Below are 21500 nucleotides of genomic sequence, written 5' to 3' on the forward strand. Positions count from 1 at the left end.
GTCGCACTAGCCACATTTCAAGTGCTCAGTAGCCATGTGTGGCTAGTGCATATCATTCTGGAAAAAGTTCCCTTAGGGAGCACTGTAATCTAGACACGTTCTTCCTTGCCCCTGACAGTCCTGTAGTGGGCAATGCACTCGGGCTCTCCTTCCAGCTCTTTGAGTTACTGACAGCTTTCTCTTTGGAAGCGAGAACATAATTTCAGCCCTAGATATCTCGTGGGGATGCAGGGAAGAAAAAGCTGGTGAAAAGCCTTAGCTCTGTGACCTAAGTTTTCTTAGGGTGGGATTCCTGGAAGCAGAGCCTGAGATGGGGATTCTTGTGAAAGAGGTTTATTGAAGGAGAGCTCTCAGGAGAAAAGGAATGAGCATAGAGGGAGCTTAACAAGGATGTGGTCTCGGTCGGAGTCTAGCGTCAGCCTATCCATGCGGCGGTCTGGAGTGTGAGTGGCCAGAGAGTTGGTCCTCCTTGTAATGTCAATCTGTCATTGGCTGTGGGCTACTGGTGGGGAGTATATGCTCTTGGCTGAGGGTAATTCTCAGATTACCTCGGGGCAGCTGTGAGCCATTTGACAGTCTACATTGCAGCTGGGGTCTGAGGGAATCAGGCAGGCATCAACTCACTGGACGTTGATAAAGTTCCTGGACATTGTCTTCCAAAAGAAGCTCCAGGCCAGGCATGGTGGCTCATGACTGTAATCTCAGCATTTTGAGAGGCTGAGTCAGAAGGATCGCCTGAGCCCAGGAGTTTGAGACCAGCCTGGGCAACATACTGAGACTTCCGTCTCTTCAAAAAATAAACAAAATTAGCTGAGCATGGTAGTGTGACCCATAGTCCCAGCTGCTCAGGAGGCTGAGGTGAGAGGATCACTTAAGCCCGGGAGACAAGGCTGCAGTGAGCCAAGATCACACCACTGCACTCCAGTCTGAGCTAGACCTGGAGTGCATGCCACTGCAATCCAGACAGAGCTAGACCCTGACTCAAAAAAAAAAAAAAAAAAAAAAAAAAAAAAAAAAACAGCTCCATCCCATTCTGCCTTCTACCCCCTGAAAACCTAGAGTTTATCAGTGGACTCACATCAATTGCCTGCACACTTGCCTTCTCTACTGAGTGTCTCTTTTGAGTAAAGCACTGTGCCTGGGGAGTTAATGCAATGGTGTCACCCCTGAGAAGTAGCGTATAAGTTAAATGTTTGCACTTCAGCCATACTCAACCCAGAATTTGCTTCTTTGGTAGGAAATACTCCATGGACAAGATGTGTCTTTTCATTTCATCTTGAGCTGTTTTTACGGGGAGGAATAAAAAGCATTTATAGACATGATTATGTAGTAAGGTGGGTGTGTGGGTGAACTACTCTGAGCTTTCCTTTAAGTCACAGGCATCAGAGTCGTGATGCATAACTACCATCCTTTAGATACTTCATTAGTTGGATGACCACTGTTCACAGCTCTTCTTCTGGTCTTTCATTAAAGTTTTTATTGAGAATGTGGAATATAGGCAGAATGGAATAATGAAGCCCATATAGCCCCAATGAGCTAGGACAATTTTTTTTTTTTTTTTTTTTTTTGAGACGGAGTCTCCCTCTGTCACCCAGGCTGGAGTGCAGTGGCGCGATCTCGGCTCACTGCAAGCTCCACCTCCCGGGTTCACGCCATTCTTCTGCCTCAGCCTCTCCGAGTAGCTGGGACTACAGGCGCCCGCCACCACGCCCGGCTAATTTTTTGTATTTTTAGTAGAGACGGGGTTTCACCGTGGTCTCGATCTCCTGACCTCGGGATCCGCCCGCCTCGGCCTCCCAAAGTGCTGGGATTACAAGCGTGAGCCACCGCGCCCGGCCTGAGCTAGGACAATTTTTAACCATTGGTTCCATTGTTTTTTAATATTGAAGATATTCTCGACTGACAGCAGCAGTCACAACAGCCAAAAGCCCAAAACTAGGAGCAAGAGGACCTGAGTTTGTCCTTTGCAACCCTGTTGAATTTGTAACCTCTAGGAAATCCCCACAACATACTATCCTGGTCCCCACACAGCCTGCCTCTCAGAGCTGCTTTTGAAGGCGGGTTTGCTGCTGCAGTACCAGCCTGGGTCAGACTGAGAGCCCCACTTAGAAGGACTATTAGGACTCTTGTCGGCATCAGTGGTTCATAAAGACCCGTGTTCATATCCTGACTTTGGCATTGACTGTGATGACTTTGTCAAGTCACAGTCAATAGCTTAGTCTTGGTTTTCTCATCAGTAAAGTGGGAATGGTTGCAGAGCAACACCACCTGGGGGATTCAGCAAGATAATGCCAAAGGGACAAACTCAGCAGCGTTCTGGGCACTTGCTAAGCTGCTAAGTGCCTGATGGGTTAGACCTGGTTCCCTGTTTTTCTTTTTTTGTTGTTTGTTTGTTTGTTTTGTTTTTGCATAGTTACCTCCCTAATGCATTTTATTTGTAAGTCATGCTTGTATTTATGGTGTTTTCTTCCAGTAAACCTAATGGAAGCTTCTGGGACTTCGCCTTTCCCTTACTCCCTTTTCTGTGGGGTCTGGATTAGGAAGCCATGCCCTCTGAGAGCCTCATGGCCACAGTGGAATGGCACTGGGCACTGGTCCTGCAGTGGTCACCCTCCATGGGGATCCTCAGATCGGAGAGAGCTGTGGACTTGGGCTCACTTTACTCCCCCCACTCCCTGCCCCCTGCTCCCTTCCTGGTCAGGAAAAAGGGGCTTTCCTAGACTCCTTTTCAGCCCCATAGGGGCCAGGAGCGGGGAGGGCTGCTCAGAGAACACCCCCAGGCTCATCCGAACTTTAGAGGTGGGGGGTGGTTCCATGCTGACAAGCAGGGCTTCAAGCCCCTCAACAAAGTGCACATCCCTTCCTGCCTCAAGTCCCTACAGGGTGTCCCAGGCCCAGAACCTTGTCCTCACTTACCCAGCCCCTTCCCAGGCTCTCTTCTTTCAAGGGGAGCACCTGCCCGCAGTTCCCATGTCCACATGTGTTCCACGTATGTATGTGTCTCCCTCCAACTCCCCTCCCCACCAGGTCCCTCACTCTCCCCAGTCCCCAGCCCCCGCATCTGGCCTCTGTGCAGACATGGCTTGGAGGACCTGCTGCCCCGCCTTCTTCTTCCCTGACTCCATTCTCATCCTTCCCTGACTGCTCAGGTGGAATAAAGTGTCACCCCTGGGTGTCAGCCAAGGGAGAAGTCTCCTGGGTTGTCCTCACGTTCGCCCTTCCAGCCTCCGCGGTGTGTCTGTCTTCCCCTGGTGGGCAAGGAGAGGACCAGGCAGCGGCACCCGGAGGGTCGGCAGTCACTCTATGTCCAGGGGAGAGCCAGGGCACTGCTCGTGGTTCTAGACCCCAGTGGAAGTCCTCTAATTCCAGGTCCAGCCTTGGAAGGTAGGAGCCTTTGGGCGCCGGTCACCTTTGCCAAAGCACAGTCTTCAAAATGTCAAAAGCATGATTCTCATACAAATTGCTACTGAGCATGTGTTGAAGTTTTCTATAACTTATTGGTGAGGTAACCAATGGGATGACAAAGCTGATTCAAAGAAGACGAAGAGAAACTGATACATGTGTGAGTGTGTGAGTGTGCGTGTGTATATGGAAAGGGGTTGAGGGGAGGGAGGGAGAGGCAAGGGATTGTGTGAAAAATACTGGAATAAGATTGCCAAATTAGATACAAAGCTAGTTAATGTCCATAGGACAATTTTATCATCTTTAGGGCTAATTTCTCCACCAAACAGAAATTATTTACTTCTCCTGACAAATATCATTTGTTTCCAAGTCATATGAATTTGGGGGGGTATAAATTCACAGGGTACAAGTGAAAGTATACAATGTGTGGTGATCCAATCTGGATATTTAGGGTGTCCATCACGCAGGTACAATACATTTTGGCTTAGTATAGTCACCTTACTCTGCTATCAAACATCAAGTTTATTCCTTCTATCTTGCTGTTTGTACCCTATAACCCACTTCTCTTCACTCCCCGCCCCCTAACGCACCCTTCCCAGTCTCTATTATCTGTCTTTCCATGCTCTACCTCCAGGTCATCAAAGTTTTTATTTATTTATTTATTTATTTATTTTTTTGAGACAAAGTTTCACTCTTGTCCCCCAGGGTGGAGTGCAATGGCGTGATCTCAGCTCACTGCAATCTCCGCCTCCCAGGTTCAAGCGATTCTCCTGCCTCAGCCTCCCGAGTAGCTGGGATTACAGGCGTCTGCCACCACGCCCAGCTAATTTTTGTATCAGGTCATCAAAGTTTTTAGCTCCCACTGACAAATATCATTTGTATCTTATCAGTTTTCTACAAATTAGCACTTAACTTTATAGTCTGTGCTCCAATCAATCAGTAGTAAATGTGAGTCACTTTGCCCTAGAGACATACACTCCAGAGAAGCATTGTCCAATATTAATATAATGCAAGCAAGCCACATATGTAAATATGCTTTTTTCTTTTCTTTCTTTCTTTTTTTTTTTTTTTGCCACAGGGTCTCACTCTGTCACCCAGGCTGGAGTGTAGTGGCTCAGCCTTGGCTCACTGCAACCTCCACCTCCCCCGTTCAAGCAATTCTCGTGCCTCAGCCTCCCGAGTAGCTGGGACTACAGGCGTGCACCACCTCGCCCAGCTAATTTCTGTATTTTTAGTAGAGATGGAGTTTCGCAGCGTTGGCCAGGCTAGTCTCAAACTCCTGGCCTCAAGCGATCCGCCCACCTCAGCCTCCCAAAATGCTGGGATTACAGGCATGAGCCACCGAGCAGGGCCTCAAGTCACATATGTAATGTTAAATTTTCCAGTAGCCACAAGAAACTGATACAACTAATTATCATAATACTTTTTATTTAACCCAATATATCTAAAAGATGAGCATTCCCACATAAAATCAACATAAAAGATTACTGATGAATTATTTTATATTCTTTTTTTCTAAGTCTTGGAAATCTGATGTGTATTTTACACTTACAGCACATCTCAAGTTCGGACTAGCCACACTGCAAGAGTTCATGCCACGTGGGGCTGGTGGCTATAGTAATGGGTAGCGCAGCTCCAGTGCAGTAGTTCTCAAACTTCAGGGTGCACCAGCATCACCTGGAAGGCGTATGAACGCAGAAATGTGATTCTGACTCAGCAGGTCTGAGATAGGGGCTGAGATTCTACACTTGTAGCAAGGTCTCAGGTGACGCTGATGCTGCTGGTCTTGGGGGATGGTGCAGGCTCTCTGACTGGGAGCAGCCTCATGGACTACCAGCTGGAAGGGAGTGAGGTTTCAGCCACACCATAGATGGCTGCGAATATGTGCTAGCTCTGAGGACAGGCCCAGAGGGAAGGGAGAAGGGGACTGACCCTCAGCCCCCACCACAGGCCATGGCCTTGTGCGGCGGCTTTTACTCACCCACACTCTGCAGGTAATGCTAGCCAGGCTGAAACACTGAGGTGTCGCCATAGACAGAGGTGCTGGCAGGGCCCTAGTGCTCTCAGGGAGGGGTGGTCCTTGAAACCTAGAGTGGCCAGAAAATGGTGGCTGTACAGGGCGTGAGAATTGGTGTGGACCCAAAGGACAAATGAAACCTGTGCTGGAAAGGGACAGTGGGAAGACCTGCTGAGCAACGGCTTGGGGAAGGGCCAGTGAGGGAGCAGGAAACCACAGCCTTGGGGAGGGCAGAAGTAAAGGATGTCCCAGAGGCAGGACTAGAAGGTGTCATGGCAGCCTTCAATCGCTACTCTCCCTTCATGGGTGTGGAAGGATTTACCTACCCCAGGTCACGCAGAGAGTCCGAGCCTGGCCAAAGCCCCTATCTTGTCCCTTTCCCAAGGACCCTTCCTCTTGATTCTGTAGGTTTGAGTAGAGTGCGGTGCAGTGGGCACATGTGTCATCTTTTGGTGCAGTCCTATGCATGTCGCATCTTCAGTGGTATCCAAAGGTGAGCCTTCAATCCCTTTAGGACAGAGACCGTGCCCCATCCTGGTGTTTTTCCCTCCATCTAGCACCTGCCAAAGGACCGAGCACATGAGTACTTAATTTAAATGAACTGGTCTGCACTGTGTGTGTGAGTAGGGAGTCTACAGTCTGTCACATGTGAGTGTGGGACATGGATGAGGAACATGTTGCACATGTTAGTGTAGTGTGTTTACACCATGGGGTGTCATAAAGGGTGTAGGGAGTGATTACTGTAGTAACTAATAAGAGAGAAATGGAGTGTGTCCACTGTGCAGGTGTACCTCTCAGGAGCACTGGAGGTGTCTGCACCTTGGGATGACCCATAGGGGTATATATGGCATCTACACATTGGTGACTACTGTTTGGGGGCATAACAGCTGTCTGCACTGCAGGGTATCCTGTAGGGGTAAATGGATTGTCTACACTGTAGGGGTGCACCATTTGGGAAATATACGGGGTGCCCACTGTGGGGGAACATGACAAGTGCTGAGAATGTAGACAGATGCAGGACCCCAGGGAGAGGTATCTCTAGGAAGGTGACTGCCACCAGCTCCCAAGGAGGGGCTGCCCCCTGGGGACACCTCAGTTCCAGGGCTGGTGCTTACTCCTCCCAGCACTTGGTGACCTCCTTTTTGGGGACTAGGCTTTCAGGACCTGTAACAAATCTTCCTCTGAACAGGAATTTAATGTTTGCAGACTTTGGAGGCAACTCTGGTGAATTAAATGAACATTCAAATTTGGGGTATATAAGTAGTACATGAGTAACTATACAGTGGTTAAAGTTCCACCCCAGGTTTGGGACTCTTGTATTTGCTTTAGTAAATAGTATGGTAAAAATATCTCCCAACTGGGTGGAGGTAAAATGAGGAAGCTGACTGACTGGAGAAACTCATACAGTGGCCTAGGAGGCTGTGCCACATATCAGGACCTATTGCAGACGTTAGCCCTGCGCTCTACAGTTTGTAAAGGGCATCTTCCCAGATGCTCACAGAGTGCTATAAGGCATAAGGCAGACACTGATCATATTCCGAGTTTAGTAAGAGTTAAACAGGGCCGGGTGCAGTGGCTCATGCCTATAATCCCAACACTTTGGGAGGCTGAGGTGGGTGAATCACCTGAGGTCAGGAATCGAGACCAGCCTGGCCAACATGGCAAAACACCGTCTCTACTAAAACTACAAAAATTAGCCAGGCGTGGTGGCAGGCCCCTGTAATCCCAGCTACTTGGGAAGCTGAGGGCTGAGGCAGGGACAATTGCTTGAACCCGGGAAGTGGAGATTGCAGTGAGACATAGCGAGCCTGGACAACAGAGCAAGACTCTGTCTCAAAACAAAAAGCAAAACAAAACAGGAAAAAAAAAGAGTACAACAGCCAGAATATTGTCCATGGCTACCTTACTGGTAGGTGACAGGACCAAGGACCCACCCTCCCAGCCAACTGCCGGGAAGGAGAGGAGGCCCAAGTGCTCATGTGTTTGTCTAAAAAGCAGCCTCATCAGCGCATATGTGTTTTTTTTTCCCAATAACTCTATGTAAAAAAGAAAACATTCACAGTGTCTCTGTACCACATGTCTGACAGATACACCATGTGTATATGGTGGGTATGTGCTCTGTACGATTAAGCTTTTCCTACGTGTATAATGGATATAAAATGTGTGGGAGGAGGATATGCCATGTGGGAGGTGAATTTGCTGGGGGCATCTGCTATATGGGATGGCTTTACAGTATTTGCAATAACTATATTTTGGGTAATCATTTACAACATAAAATGTGTATTAATGTATTTGTTCTGTGTATTTCCTGTTTCTCTGTGCATATACTGTGTAGGGCAGGCATACACCGTGCATGATTGGTACAGGCTCTGTGTCTGATTAGTATGCCATGTGTGTGATGAGTGCAGACTATATGTGGAGTACATGTTGTTTATGCGTGTGTGAAGGTTATACCCCGAGTGTGTGTGATGGCTGTATTTTGTAATAGTATACAAGGCATAAACAGTGTCTACAAAGAATGTGCTGTGTCTGAGGAGTGTACGTTGTGTGGGTGATGTGTATACTCTGGGGAGGGATGTGTTGTGTAACAAGTACTATATGGGTGATGAGCATATACTGTGACATATACTCAGTGTGTGATAAAATTACATTGGGTAAGTGTGCATACACGCCACATACGGAGCATATATTGTATGTGTGATGGGTATACAGTGTGTTGGGTATAATGAGTAATAGGTATATGTAGTGTATATAATGGACTTACTCTTTATGGTGAATATATACTGTGTGGGAGTGCTAAATATACACTTTGTAGCATAAATAAGCACTGTGTGATCAGTACATGGTGTGTGTGGTTGTGTCGCAAAGTTGTCATTGTGATGGGTCTGTTTGGTGTGTATCAGGCACCCTGGTATATGGAGGCCATGATGGGAATATGGGATGTGCGCCTGAGTGGGAGCAGGCAGAGGAGAGTCATCCTGCGGGGAGGGGGCATGGCAGGGAGCAGTTGGATCTGCATCTGTTTCCAGAACCCCCAGACCCTTGAGCCCACCGACCACACTGTTTCAGGTTCTTCCTCAAGTTCTTCCTCAAATGCAACCAGAACTGCCTGAAGAATGCGGGGAATCCCAGAGACATGCGCCGCTTCCAGGTGGGTCTGGAGAGAGGGTTTCCCCTTGCAACCCCACCCTTTCCTAATGGAGGGGAGGCGAGGGGGAAGGGAAGACTGTGACCCTGCCACCCTGGGAACGGCCTCCAAGGCAGATCTCTGCCCAGCCCTGTGCCTCCCCGGCCTGGTTGGTGCCTGCTGGGGGTGGGGCAGCTCCTTCTCAACTTGTGCTGGCTGCCAAGGGAGGCTTCATTAGAGTCCCACTTAAGAAGATGCTAATTGTGACATTTTTACATGATTAACGACCCAGGCAATTTGCATAGCATGAAGCGGAGAGCAGCTGCCCTTAGCACATCCCCAAGCTGCACACCCCTCCCAGTGCAGGGCGGGGGAAGAAGGCAGCCCTAGTTTTCTCCCCATAATAGGGCAGGGGCTCCTGCTGCTGGGTTCTCCGGCTGATGCTGCCCACCTCCACTTGCCTAAGACCCCATTCCTGCCTTGGAGGCCCGTGGATACAGCCCAGCATTCTCCGTATGCAAAAACAGTAGCCATTCTTTGCCTAAGGAGCCAGTTTTTTCAGGGGTCTTTATTTTTGTAGCGCCTGGGGAGTCAGTTCATCTGGGGGTATCACCTGATCCAGCTGGCCCCCTTCCACCAGCTCAGACACTGCAGGATTGAAGCCCTCCTCCTCCCACCAGTGACCCTAAATTCCAGCATCCAGCCACCAGCCTCAAGGTGCTGGTTCCCCACCACATTCCCCTCCCGGGAGCCCCCGAGGGCCCCAGCCAGGCTGGCCTCGGCTCTCCCCGCAGGTGGTGGTGTCCACGACGGTGAGCGTGGACGGACACGTGCTGGCCGTGTCCGACAACATGTTTGTGCACAACAACTCCAAGCATGGCCGCAGGGCGCGCCGCCTGGACCCCTCCGAAGGTCAGGACCCTGGCCCAGCCCCGGCCGCCGCGGGCCCAGCCAGCCCCCAGGCCCCACCTCAGCGCGGTCCCCTGACCTGGGTCCTCTCCTGCCTCCCAGCTGCCACCCCCTGCATCAAGGCCATCAGCCCCGGGGAGGGCTGGACCACGGGCGGCGCCACCGTCATTGTCATCGGCGACAACTTCTTCGACGGGTTGCAGGTCGTGTTCGGAAACGTGCTCGTGTGGAGCGAGGTGGGCCAACCCCGCCAGTCTCCCTCTGGGCCTAGGGGCTGGGCCCTCCCCTCGCCGGTGCGGGACCTGCAGGCCTCCCCTCTCCCCTTGCAGCTCATCACGCCCCACGCCATCCGGGTGCAGACGCCCCCGCGGCACATCCCCGGGGTGGTGGAGGTGACCCTCTCCTACAAGTCCAAGCAGTTTTGCAAGGGATCCCCCGGCCGCTTTGTCTACACAGGTAAGGAGTCCGGCGGGGGAGGGGAGGTCTAAGGTGCGCGGAGGGAGCCCACCCCGCGCACTGATCTCGGTTCTTGGTGTTAGGAGTTAGCAGAGCTCTACGCTGTGGCCACGCCCCCTAGGCGGCTTCGGGTCCCTTCAACCACCTATGCCTGTGATCGCTCCGCTCGCAGGACCGTCTTTCTCTGGCTCTGTGTGTTTCCCTCCCTGGCCTCTGGCTCCTTAGTCCCTTCCCCGGGGCAAAGTCCTCCCCACAACCAACATTCTTACTCCCTCGGCCATCTCACCTCCTGAACATTGTGTCTCCCGCCCGCAGACTCTCCAGGGTTTAGAGCCTCTCCAAAAGGATGTTTATTTCAAAGATGCCAATGGGGTCGCTGCTCCCCGAATCTTCTCTGGGTCTCTTGGTTCCCCCACGCTACCCCAGGCCTCACTCTGCATGTACACGCACACACACGTGCGTACATACACATCCCTTGCACGACGCCAGGGCGAGCAGTGAACACACGTGGAGAGGCAGTGTAGAACCCCCCAGCCTCGCTCTATTTGGCCGCTGGCCGAGTCTTCTCCATTTCCATCCTCCCGCCCCGCCCCAGCTAAGCCACCCACTTCTCTCCACGCCACCGCAGTCCCCACCATCGCGCCGCCCCCCGCACCGATGCTCATCGAGCCCTTCGAGGGACACTCGGTAGTGACCCTACTTACCCTCCCCGGAGCTCCAGTCTAACACGGAAAGGCTGAGCAGAGAACCGCATGGGGTGGATGGGGTCACACGGTCAAGGGGCTGACAATCAAGGAAAACCTTTGGTAGGGAGTGTCTGCTGAGCCCGGCTAAGCCGAAACCGAGGGCTGAGTGGGGAGGTTGACCTGGGGAAGGAAGGGCGGTTGCAGAAGGAATGACAAGGACCGAGCCCCAGAAGTGAGTGCTTTCTCTTTGCCGGGAAACTAAAGGAAATTCACTAAGTCAGAATTAGATGTGAAGGTAGGGCTTTGAGACTGGTGGATTAGGTCGGGGCCAGGCTATCTGAAAAGGGCGGTGCGGGGATCAGGAAAAGGGGAAGGAGGAGGAGAAGGGCGTGGGGAGCTGGGTCAGACGCGCATACACACACACCCCTTGCACAACGCCAGGGTGAGCAGTGAACACAACACACGTGGAGATGCAATGTAGAATCTGGCTGCTGGCCGGATCTTCTCTACTTCCATCCTCCCGCCCCAGCCCAAGCCACCCACTTCTCCAGCTGCTTCCCTAGGGTGCATGCAAACCTCTAGCTCTCAGATGCTGCAGAGAGTCCACTTGAGCCGTGATAAATGAAGATTGTTAAGTTTTTTCTTTTTTATAATAAACTCCTGATTTGACCAGATGAAAAGAGAAAACTCTCCATCGAGTCCTGCCCTTAGGACTATAACTCATATGTGTATACGGTTTCCCTTTTTTCTAATCACAAATGGGTGCATGTGTGTTCATGCCAAGCGCCTAGGGCCGAGGACAGAGCCTGGCTCAGTAAGTATTTGTTGAATAAACAAACGAAGGAACTGAAACTTCCCTGAACCTCGCTGCCAGGCGTGCCTGGAGTTTTCCGGGGCACTTGGGCTGGCCTGGTGGAGAGGGCTGCAGCGAGGCTCCTGGATTGGGCGCTGGCCTGCTTTTGGCGCCCTGCGTCTCACCCTGGGAGTGGGGGGCTGCGGGAGAGACGTCCTCCAAACGCCGCCCCCTTCCCCAGCTCTGAACGAGCCTACCATTGACTACGGATTCCAGAGGCTACAGAAAGTCATTCCCAGACACCCCGGAGACCCCGAGAGGCTGCCCAAGGTACTCAGAGGGGTGGGGCGGGGCTGAGGGTGTCCTGTGGGCAAGGGGGTGAGGAGGAGCTCCCGAGGGCCCCTTCGTCGCCCCCAGGGGCTGCCCCTCCGTCCCGCTGTCTCTCCCCCTGTCCCCAGGAAGTGCTGCTGAAGCGGGCGGCCGACTTGGCAGAGGCCCTGTACGGAGTGCCCGGCAGTAACCAGGTATGGCGCCTCCGCCCTCCCAGCGCCGCCGGGACCCGGGCTCCCCAGCACGCGGCGCCCGCGGCTGCCCCGGCCGTGCCCCGCTCTTGTCTTCGCAGGAGCTCCTCCTGAAGCGCGCGGCGGACGTGGCCGAGGCTCTGTACAGCACCCCCCGCGCACCCGGGCCGCTCGGACCCCTGGCCCCGAGCCACCCACACCCCGCCGTCGTGGGCATCAACGCCTTCAGCAGCCCGCTGGCCATCGCCGTCGGGGACGCCACCCCGGGGCCCGAGCCGGGTGCGTGCGCCGCGCCTCCCCGCCGTCCTCGGGCCTCGCCACCGCCCCTCCCCGGCCGGCATCGCCCCCTGACGGCCGCGCTCTCTCTCGCAGGCTATGCGCGCAGCTGCAGTAGCGCGTCCCCCCGCGGGTTCGCGCCCAGCCCCGGCTCGCAGCAGAGCGGCTACGGCAGCGGCCTCGGAGCTGGCCTGGGCGGCTACGGCGCGCCGGGCGTGGCCGGCCTCGGCGTGCCTGGGTCCCCTAGCTTCCTCAATGGCTCCACCGCCACTTCGCCCTTCGCCAGTGAGTGTCCCCCGCCCGCGAGGGAAGGTCGGGGGCCGGGGAGCGGAACGGGACTCAGCCCCGCCCCCGCCCATACCAGAGAGGTTGGGGCGCCGGCGCCGTGAGAGTCGACCCTGGCTCAGCCCTCGGGGGCAGGCCCACAGTCCCCGTCTGGCACCTCCCCTGCCGCAGGACCTCAACCCCACCCCTAGGCTGCACATCCTGGGGTCCTGGGGCCAGAGTACTTAGTGCACCTTTAGCCTTCTTTGCCGATCCGTTATGCACATCGCTTCTAGGCCTCCAGTCCCCCTGAAGTGGGCTTTAATGGGTGGCGGGCGTCCATCTGAAATCTGGGACACCGCCCCCTTCCCATCTCGCGCCAGGACTTGGGGAGGAGGCTGGCGCCGCCTGCCGGAAGCCTAAGGAAACTCAGGGCTCGAGGGAAACCGGCTTCCAGCCGCCCCCAGCTCCCAGGACTCCAGAGGCCAGGTGGGCGTGGGGAGGATGCGGTCCCTGCGATGTCGTCCGGCAGAGCGAGCGAGCGAGTTCTGTATGATCAGACAGAATTTGAGTTTCAGTGTCCAAATCAGGAGCTGCCGGGCATTCAGCAAGTTACTTATTTGAACTTGTTTCCTCGCAGTCAAATAGGGTCAATTCTACCCCCTGCTTAAGGTTGATCTCGGATCTGAATGTGCCACTGTGCCTAAAGGGCCAGTGTATGATTTCAGAGTCCCAGCCCTGACTGTGGGCGCCGACCACGTCCCATCTGGCTTCTTAGAGTGGGGAGCTCAGAGCTGGGTGGACAGGCAATGTCTGCGTGTCATGAGTGAGTGACATTCCGAACGGCTTTGATGCCTTGTCATTTTACACTGCCCTCAAGACTCTTCCATCATCAAGTTCCAGATCAGCATGTTCACAGCTCTTTTTAGCTTAGCTATTCAGCAGGCATTTATAAAGCGCCCACTGTATGCAAAGCCCAGGGCTTGGGGGATCCCCCCACTCCTGTCACCTGCAAGAAGCCTCCCTATCAATCATAAGAGAGATTGTCCCTGAAGTCCTAGGCGACTCTGCAGAGCTGTAGAGGTGGTGAAGGCTGTCCCAGAAGGAACTGGTCATGGCTCTGCCCATGGTGCCCTCCCCTCTCCCTGTCCCATATTTGCCATTGCCGACACTGCACTGTCTGTCCACCAGCCTGGCTTTCCTTGCAGGGCATGTGTCCTGCCTGCTTTCTGGCTGAAGGCTTGAGCCTGGCCCTCTCCTCTGGCCTGGGCTCAACTTCTGGGTCCTAAGGCCCCATAAGCCAGAGTCCACATAGGCCATGGCCCTCTGGTGTCCCTCCTAAGGCCCCTGCCTCTCCTGGCTCTTTGCTCAGGCCAGGATTGACTGCTCCTCCTTCCCCTCAGTTCTGGGGCAGTACCCTCACAACCTCTCTGTGGGCACCCCCTTGGTTTTGAAGCTTTCCCCTTGGGCCAACACTAGTGGGGTCTGGAACATCAGTTCCTTCCCGCACATACACTGTGGTCAACAGTAGAGGAACACATCGCCCCAGTGTGCAGAACCCAGCCCACCTGGGGTCTTCCGACTCATCAAGAAGATCAAGAATTCTAGAGCTGCTTAAACCCAGCATCAGCTGGAGACACACTGGACTTGAGGGAGGGTTGGGTCCTATTTCATGATATTGTCTTGACCAAGGCTTACCCAGGTACCCTTCCACTCCCCACGTTCAGGGTGCTTTGTGGCCCAACTCCAACGGGTGTCATTCTCATTGAGTTTGTCAGAACATTCCTGGAATGACATCAGAACTGCCCCAGCCAGAGGCTCAGGGGCTGTTTGCTTGGGTCTCTCTTTGTTTTTCTGCTTCAGCCACCAGCAACCCTGAAATGACTCACAACTCCCCACACTACCTACCCAAGGTACAGAATGTGGCTATGAGCCCTGGCCATTGAGAGCTATAGTACATTTTCTGGCATTAGTCTCAAGCCCTTCATCGGGCTCTGGGGGCCTCTCCAGCTGGCAGTAACTGTTGTCTTAAAGGAGATGAGGCTGAGGGCATTTGGAAGAGGGGCAGCTGTCCAAGGCGTTATTGTATCAAGGGAGGTAGGAGGGTCCTCTGATGCCAAAGGCAGCCTTCTCAGGCTATTGCTTTCTTCCAGGAAGCCCCACCCACCCCACTGCCTGCTGCCTGGACAATACTCAAATCACAGCCTTACCAGTCTTTATAGGAGAGAGGCAGGGAATTGGGTTCAGATGAGGATGTAGAAAGGTGGGATCCAGCGATGCCCTGGGCCTGAGCCCCCAGGAGAGGAGGCTGCAGGAAGAGGGGGCAGGCAAAGCCTGTGTGCAGGAGGCTCCCTTGCCATTCCCAGGAGGGCAAGCCACAGCCTGGGTGGCTAGGGAGTTTGAGAACAGGAAGATCTGAGGATGTAGATCCCTGCACTTTGCTTTAAAATTGACCAGCTGGAAGTGGGAGATTCAGGAGACCCCCCAGGGCCCAGGCTGGAGATGACAAGGACCTGCATTAAGCTGTAAGGAAACAAAGTGCCCCAGGGTGCAGGGGGAAGTGGGAGAGGGACAGAGGAGCATAGGGGACATTGGCAAGGAGAGCATATTTGAGGAGGAAGTTGGAGTGCTGTTTATGATGTTGGGCAGACAGGCTTATAACAGGAGCCTGTGCGTTCCCCCAAACTTCATCCCTGACTACTTGCTCCAGCTCTTCTGTGACCCCTGAACTATGACTATAGCCTTGGCACCCCAAGCAAGGCTCATAAACGTTTCCTAGCATCTCAGAATCCCAGGGGTTTTCAGCAGAAATCCTGAAGTAGTCCAGCTGTTGCTCATCTCATTTTTGAGTTTGGTTTGGTTTTTTTGAATGTTCTGGTTTTGCTTTTGTCTTTACCTCATCTGGCCCTGTCATCCCCAGCCCCGCGAAAAGGTCTCCAGAACCCTTGAGAGGTCAGGGCTGGCCCAGGACCCTCACAGCTCCCAGTGAGGTCTGAGCCTGGTACCTGGGTCAGCAGCCCACGTGGGGCCCCAGCAAAGCTCACTCTGGTGCTATCTCCCTGTTGTGTCTCCCACCACCTTCCCTGCTGCGCCTGCCCCTCCCCGCCCCGCCCCGGAGTCATGCCCTCTAGCCCCCCGCTGGCGGCTGCCTCCTCCATGTCCCTCCCGGCCGCTGCCCCCACCACCAGCGTCTTCTCCTTCTCGCCTGTCAACATGATCTCCGCCGTCAAACAGAGGAGCGCCTTCGCCCCCGTGCTGCGCCCCCCGAGCTCCCCACCCCAGGCCTGCCCCAGAGCCCACGGAGAGGGGCTTCCAGGTGAGTGCTCCACCCTGCCTCAGTGCGGCAGGAAGGAAGGGCCCTTGTGGAGCAGCTGGGCTAGAGGAGCCTGCTCCATCCGCATCTCACCAGTGCCTCATGCTGGCTAACCTGCTCTTCTTGGAGGACGGAGAGCAGGGAGCTCTGCTGGGGTCCAGGGAGGTCCCTCTGGCCCCCACTCCCCTGGTCTCCCAGCCTGGGATGGTCACCATTCTGAATGCTCTCAGTTGACCACTTGGCCAAGGAGAAGAGACTCAAATCACAGTTGATGGGGTCTAGAAACTACCCCAACATGCCATCCCCATCCAGCTGAGCCCAGAGCAAAGACCCTCGGAGCTGGTGGGCTGCACGCCTGTACCTGTGCCTCCCTGTGTCCACCAGAGGGTAGCACACACCACTGTGAGGGACTGGGTCGCTGACGATGGAAGGGGACTGACCTTAGAAGAGGCTTAGCCCAGCTTCCCTCCCCACATTTTACAGATTAGGACTTGAGACCAAGTCATCTTCCCACATTCCATTCGTGAAATGGCTGTTCTCTCACTTTACCCACGTGCAGCAGAACCTTTGAACCAGCAGAGCCTTTCCTATTCACGTGGTGATTGGAAACTCACTGGGAGGACAGAGGAAGGGACCGGCTGTGGAAAAGGAGGAGGCAACAGGATGTGGGTGGGGCAGAACAGGTCCTTGTTGATGGGGATGGTGGGGGCCAGGGCCAGTGTCTTCCCTAAGAGGCTTACAGGTGTTTTTCTTATCTGGCTAAGGGATGCTTCCACAGGATCCCCTAGGACTCAATCTGGCACGCAGCAGGTGCTTAATAAATAGTCGAATTATTGAATGAATATATGAGTCAGAAGGGCACCATTCACACCCACACAGAAGGCTGCAGTGCAGTTTGTGGGGCACTGATCTGGAAGAGGCTGGGTTAGAGCATGTCCTATCGCTTATTCCCCAAGACAATAATGGGTCAGAGCAACAGAGCATTAGGAAAGAATCAGTGTTGAAATTACGTAAGTGGCTACTGAAGAATTTGTCAGAGCCTTTCATGTGCCAGGGTACATTGTGAACCTTCTAGGAAACAGGAGATGCAAATTTATTTGAGCACAAAAATGTATTTTTCTAACAGCATCTTGAGATTAGTTCCTGGGGAATGACCTTGAGATGCAGGAAGAGACACCCTCATGGTTTCCTCAGCCTGATGTGGGGGCTGATCAGGCTGGGATGCCTGTCACAAGAGCAAGGCCAATGGCCTGGGCCCCAGAGCCATCTCCAAATCCAAGGCAGGGGCAGGTGGGGCAGCCTCCAGGCTGAGGCAGGGGAGGGGGCTGTGGACAATGCTCTACGGAGCCTCTGTGCTCCAGGGTCCCTGTATGAGAGTCCAGGGAAGCTGGAAAGAGGGTGCGAAACCTCAGGGCCTGGGAGAACAACTGAGGATGATACATGTCCACAGCGTCCTGCAGAATCAGCTGCTCTGGGGGCAGTCAGAGCAACTAGGTGCAGCCCAGAAACTTCTGAGAACTGTGCTGATGCCCTGCCTTACACACAGAATGGGGCCCCTTCCCACCAGGGACCCTCCTCTGCACAGTTCAGACAGGCCTGTGATGGTGACTCAAATAATAACAGACTTTTGTGCCAGGAAGGGCAGGCGGGCAAGGGGGCTGCTTGGTGACCCATCCAGGGGTAGCCCATCTTCAGGGAAGGACTTGCCCAAGCAGGGTTTGAAGAAGAAGGCAGGGGTTCTTAGTGGGGGAGGAATGCCCTAGATAGAGTAGACCTCGGGCTGAAGGTGTGTGGGTGGGAAGGCAGAGATTTGGAGCCCACGTTCAAAACATTAAGAACATAACATGGCCAGGTGCAGTGGCTCACATGTGTAATCCTAGCACTTTGGCAGGCTGAGGTGGGCAGATCGCTTGAGATCAGGAGTTCAAGAACAGTCTGGGCAACATGGCAAAACCTCGTCTCTAAAAAAAATACAAAAATGAGCTGGGTGTGGTGGCCCATGCCTGTAGTCCCAGCTACTCGGGAGGCTGAGGTGGGAGGATCACTTGAGCCTGGGAGGTCAAGGCTGCAGTGAGCTGAGATTGCGCCATTGCACTCCAGTCTGTCTAGCCTGGACAACAGAGCAAGACTCTGTCTCAATAAATAAATAAATAAATAACATACAAATATAGGCCAAAGATTTATTTAACTCATCAGTGAGGGAGCTAACAGGATGACAGAGTGGCTTAAAGGAGACAGTGACAGACTGAAGCCAGTAAAACAAGGAGGGCTGAAATAAGATTGCTGGCTGCAAACTGCTTCTACAGAGCAATAAACTTGTAACCTTCCTCTGGGGATTGTCTTTTCTACCAATGAGAAGTCATCCGCCATTTCTCAGCCTCCTCCAAGTGAACATCCGTTCAACTGAGCAAAGCCTGGGCCCTAGCCAGTAGCGTGAAATCAAAAGACGTCACATGCCCCAGAATAAGATGACTCTTAAGGTTGGCTTATTTGATAATGCTCTAGGGTGACTTTGAAAGGATACACAGTCACTTTTTTGGCCTTATTTCCAAGTTTTGGATAATTTTTCTTAGGTGTGTCTGGAGCTTAGAATGTGAGGGATGGAGAGAACAGAGGGTCACTGATTTCTTCTGCCAGCAAAGAGAACCATGGCGGGGAGTCAGGCAGGGGTGGGGAGTGGTGAAGTGACGAATTTCATAGGTGTGGGAGGCAGACAGGATGCTGCTGTGGGTATGTCAATCAGTACTCCTGGAGGCTGGCCTCTTTCCTTTTCTGCCCTGGTACATGGCCATGTGCTTGAGGAAGCAGATGGGCCCTCTGAAGGAGGCCACCCTGGGAGAATGAGCCTGGGGTCATCTCTCTCTTGAGGGAGGTAAGGGAGCAAGAGCATGGGCTGCATCCCCTGAGCATCTGAGAGGCACCCCTCACCCCTGATCTGCAGTGCTGCCGTGGGCCAGGGCTAGGGATGGCTGACTGCCTTCAGAAAGTGCTATATCCCCTGCCTGCTGTCTCCAGCCCAGAGAGTGACAGGCAGGTGGCTCCCCAGGTGGCGCATGGCTTATGGCTCCTTTCTCCTTGATTACTGCAGACCAGTCTTTTGAGGATTCTGACAAGTTCCACTCTCCAGCCCGGGGGCTTCAGGGCCTGGCATACTCCTAATTACGGTAGGTCTCTGACTGGGTCTGGCCTCCCCCGCCCCACCTGGCCCTGAGATGGGCTTGCTCTCTAAAGGCCTTCATGCTGTGCTCAAGCCTCCCCGCTAGCAGCCCCGCAGGGATGGGGAGCTGGGGTCCAAGTCTTCCTCCCCAGGGCCCATCTAGACAGCTTTCTGAGGTACATAGCCCACCCCAGTAACCCAAGCTGACCAGGTAGAGAGAAGTGGCTTCCTGTCCCCTGGCAGCCAGCCTTCCTCCCCGACCTTCTTCTCTCCCTCTCTCGCCCCACCAGGTCTGCAGCTGTTCCCATGGAGCCCGGACTGGAGGTCCCTCTGGGATTCACAGCCACACCCTGGATGGTGGCACAGACAGATGCAAGGCCAGGGCCATGGGCAGACCTCAACCCGTGAGCTGAACGGGGAGAGGCCTTCACCCCATGCTCAAGCCTCCCCGCTAGCAGCCCCACAGGCTTCTCTCGCCTCCCTGTCTTGGGGTGGTCAGAAACCCCAGCACTGTGCAGATGCTCTTGGCAGGAGAGCGTCCCAGGGAGGTGCTGGGATTCTGGGCCTCAATGTCTGGGTCTTGGTTCCTCTGAAGGAAATGGATCTTGTGCAGACCAGGGATGTCGAGTGAGGGGAGCATGGGATGGGGACCGTGGGAAAGAGGACAGCTCAGGGAGAAGTGACCTGAAAAGGTCCTGTTTGCATCTGACCCATCTCAACTGGCCCAGCATCCCAACTTCTCTACAGCAAAAGGGTGGCGCCCTGCAGCCTCGGGAGGCCTGCCCAGGCTCCCGTGGAGCTTCCAACAGCTGCTTGGCCCCACAGCTGCCCCCACTTCCTTTGAGACCTGCACTCTCATGCCTGCCACATCATGCCTCCCTGTGGGGGCCTTGGGCATGGAGGAGGCAGAAGAGGGGGTGCCAGGCCTCCTGTATTTGGGGTCTTCCCCCAGTGGATGTCTCATGTACTCTGGCCCCACACACTCACAATGACTCTGGCTGGCCCCATGCAGCGGGCCCAGCCGCCCCCCAGGTGGCCTCACATTCTGCTCTGCTAAGTTTGGAGAAAACAGAACAATAAACCAGATGCAGGTGGTGCCCGCCTGGCCTCTCACCTGCCTCCTTGGTGTGAGTTTGCTTTTCTTAGCAGCAGTTCAGCAGCTCTAGGGGAGGCTCCAAACCCTGCCCCCGGGGAGCCCTCTTGCACCTTGGGCTTTTTAAACAGCCCCAGAGTTCGACTAAGCAAGTATTCCCTGCCCCACGTCTGTTCTTGGGGACTGTTGGGGGAGGGGGAGCAGGCTAGCAGGCCTGAGCTCTGCCTGGGAGCATAATAGGGCCACTGAGGACTCAGCTGCCCAGCTCTCTAGTCAAGATCAAAGTGGTGGTTGTCAGGACATTGCTGAGAACCGGGAGAGACCAAACCAAATATGACCCAGATGTACAGAGGCTCAGAAATTGGATCCAATCCAACATAGAGGCTGCAGGGCCACGCCTGGGCTGGGTGGGGCAGCTTGTGGCTCCCAGGGTGGTTTATCTGAGCCACAACCCAATCCCATCCCACCGCCCCCACCCCCAGGCCTAGGCACCTTATGGCTCACCTGCCTCAGAGTTTGGGTGGAAGGAGGGTAAGGAGGCAAGATTCCTGTGCCCATTCACTCCACCACCCACCCCTCTAGGATGAGTCCCAGTTGTCCCCCTGAGATATGTCCCCTGGATGATGGTCTGGCTGTCTGACCCTGAAAGCCACTTTTTTGACCCACGATCCAGTGAGCCCCGTGTCTAGCCCCAAGCCTCAGGCTTTCCTCCTTCTCTTCCTGGCCCTGCTTCTGGGCTCTGGCCTCTGGACACCCTGGCCCTTTCAACCCATGCGTCCATGACCTGCAAATGCAGCCTTCTGGACAGGCACACTTGCCAGGGCAGATGGGCTGGTCCTGTCTTTCAGAGGCCTCTACTTCTTTCTCTGGTGTTCTTGGCCAGCGCCTGGGATTCATCTCTCCTGGACACACGGCAAGAGGTCATGCTGCCTTCTGGTCATCCTGTCCCATTCTCTGTGCTTGTGTGGCCTCCCGCTTAGAGCACCAAAGCCTGCCTGCCCACGCCCTGCTTTATTTGGCTCTGAGCAGCTCCCATTGCCCAGGGCCCTCCCAGCTGAGGCCCTGCAAAATTCTAATCTGCACTGGACACAGGTGACAACTGGATAGTGGTCACACTCTGGTTCCCAGGATGGGTCAGGTGCCATGGTGGATATAAATGAGACATGATGTCTGTCCCTAACAATCCCACAATGCTGCTCAAGCCACCATTTGAGTCCACACTGTCCTTTTCCTTCATCCACAGCAGACATAGCTAACCAGTTACCATGTTTGCGATGGCCTGGATTGTGCCTCCCTAAAATCCATATGTTGAAGCATTAACCTCCCACATGACTGTATTGAGGATGGAGCCTTTAAGGAGGTGATTAAGGTTGGACGAGGTCGTCAGAGTAGAGTCTTGATCCAATAGAATTTGTGCTCTTATAAGAAGAGGAAGAGACACCAGAGTGTGCTCTCTCTGTCAGGTAAGGACACAGAGAAGGCAGCC

The 21500-nt window shown here is 54.1% G+C and overlaps 1 protein-coding gene and 1 long non-coding RNA gene across 3 annotated transcripts in view; one reads left to right on the plus strand and one right to left on the minus strand.

Annotated features, from left to right (window-relative positions):
• EBF4 (EBF family member 4) overlaps positions 1-20045 on the plus strand; it is a 68900-nt gene extending 48855 nt beyond the window's left edge. The window contains exons 8-18 of one of the 2 annotated variants that reach the window (XR_008654550.2): positions 8489-8570; positions 9341-9458; positions 9558-9691; positions 9785-9911; positions 11632-11720; positions 11849-11914; positions 12013-12190; positions 12284-12472; positions 15686-15767; positions 18853-18928; positions 19212-20045. Coding sequence is in view for 1 of the 2 variants with exons in the window: in XM_055265812.2 (XP_055121787.2) it covers positions 8489-8570; positions 9341-9458; positions 9558-9691; positions 9785-9911; positions 11632-11720; positions 11849-11914; positions 12013-12190; positions 12284-12472; positions 15570-15767; positions 18853-18923 (1252 nt within the window). In the remaining variant the exon portion in view is untranslated. Of the gene's footprint in view, positions 1-8488; positions 8571-9340; positions 9459-9557; positions 9692-9784; positions 9912-11631; positions 11721-11848; positions 11915-12012; positions 12191-12283; positions 12473-15569; positions 15768-18852; positions 18929-19211 lie in introns of both variants that reach the window. The other variant, XM_055265812.2, reaches the window with a different exon arrangement.
• LOC134735842 (uncharacterized) lies at positions 4873-12832 on the minus strand. Its single transcript, XR_010119375.1, has 3 exons — positions 12706-12832; positions 5746-5979; positions 4873-5079 (listed from the first exon to the last, which is right to left on the minus strand). It is a non-coding gene; the product is annotated as an uncharacterized lncRNA (long non-coding RNA).
• Positions 20046-21500: the final 1455 nt, after the last annotated feature.

This window comes from Symphalangus syndactylus, chromosome 24, assembly GCF_028878055.3.
Source record: "Symphalangus syndactylus isolate Jambi chromosome 24, NHGRI_mSymSyn1-v2.1_pri, whole genome shotgun sequence".
NCBI lineage: Eukaryota > Metazoa > Chordata > Mammalia > Primates > Hylobatidae > Symphalangus > Symphalangus syndactylus.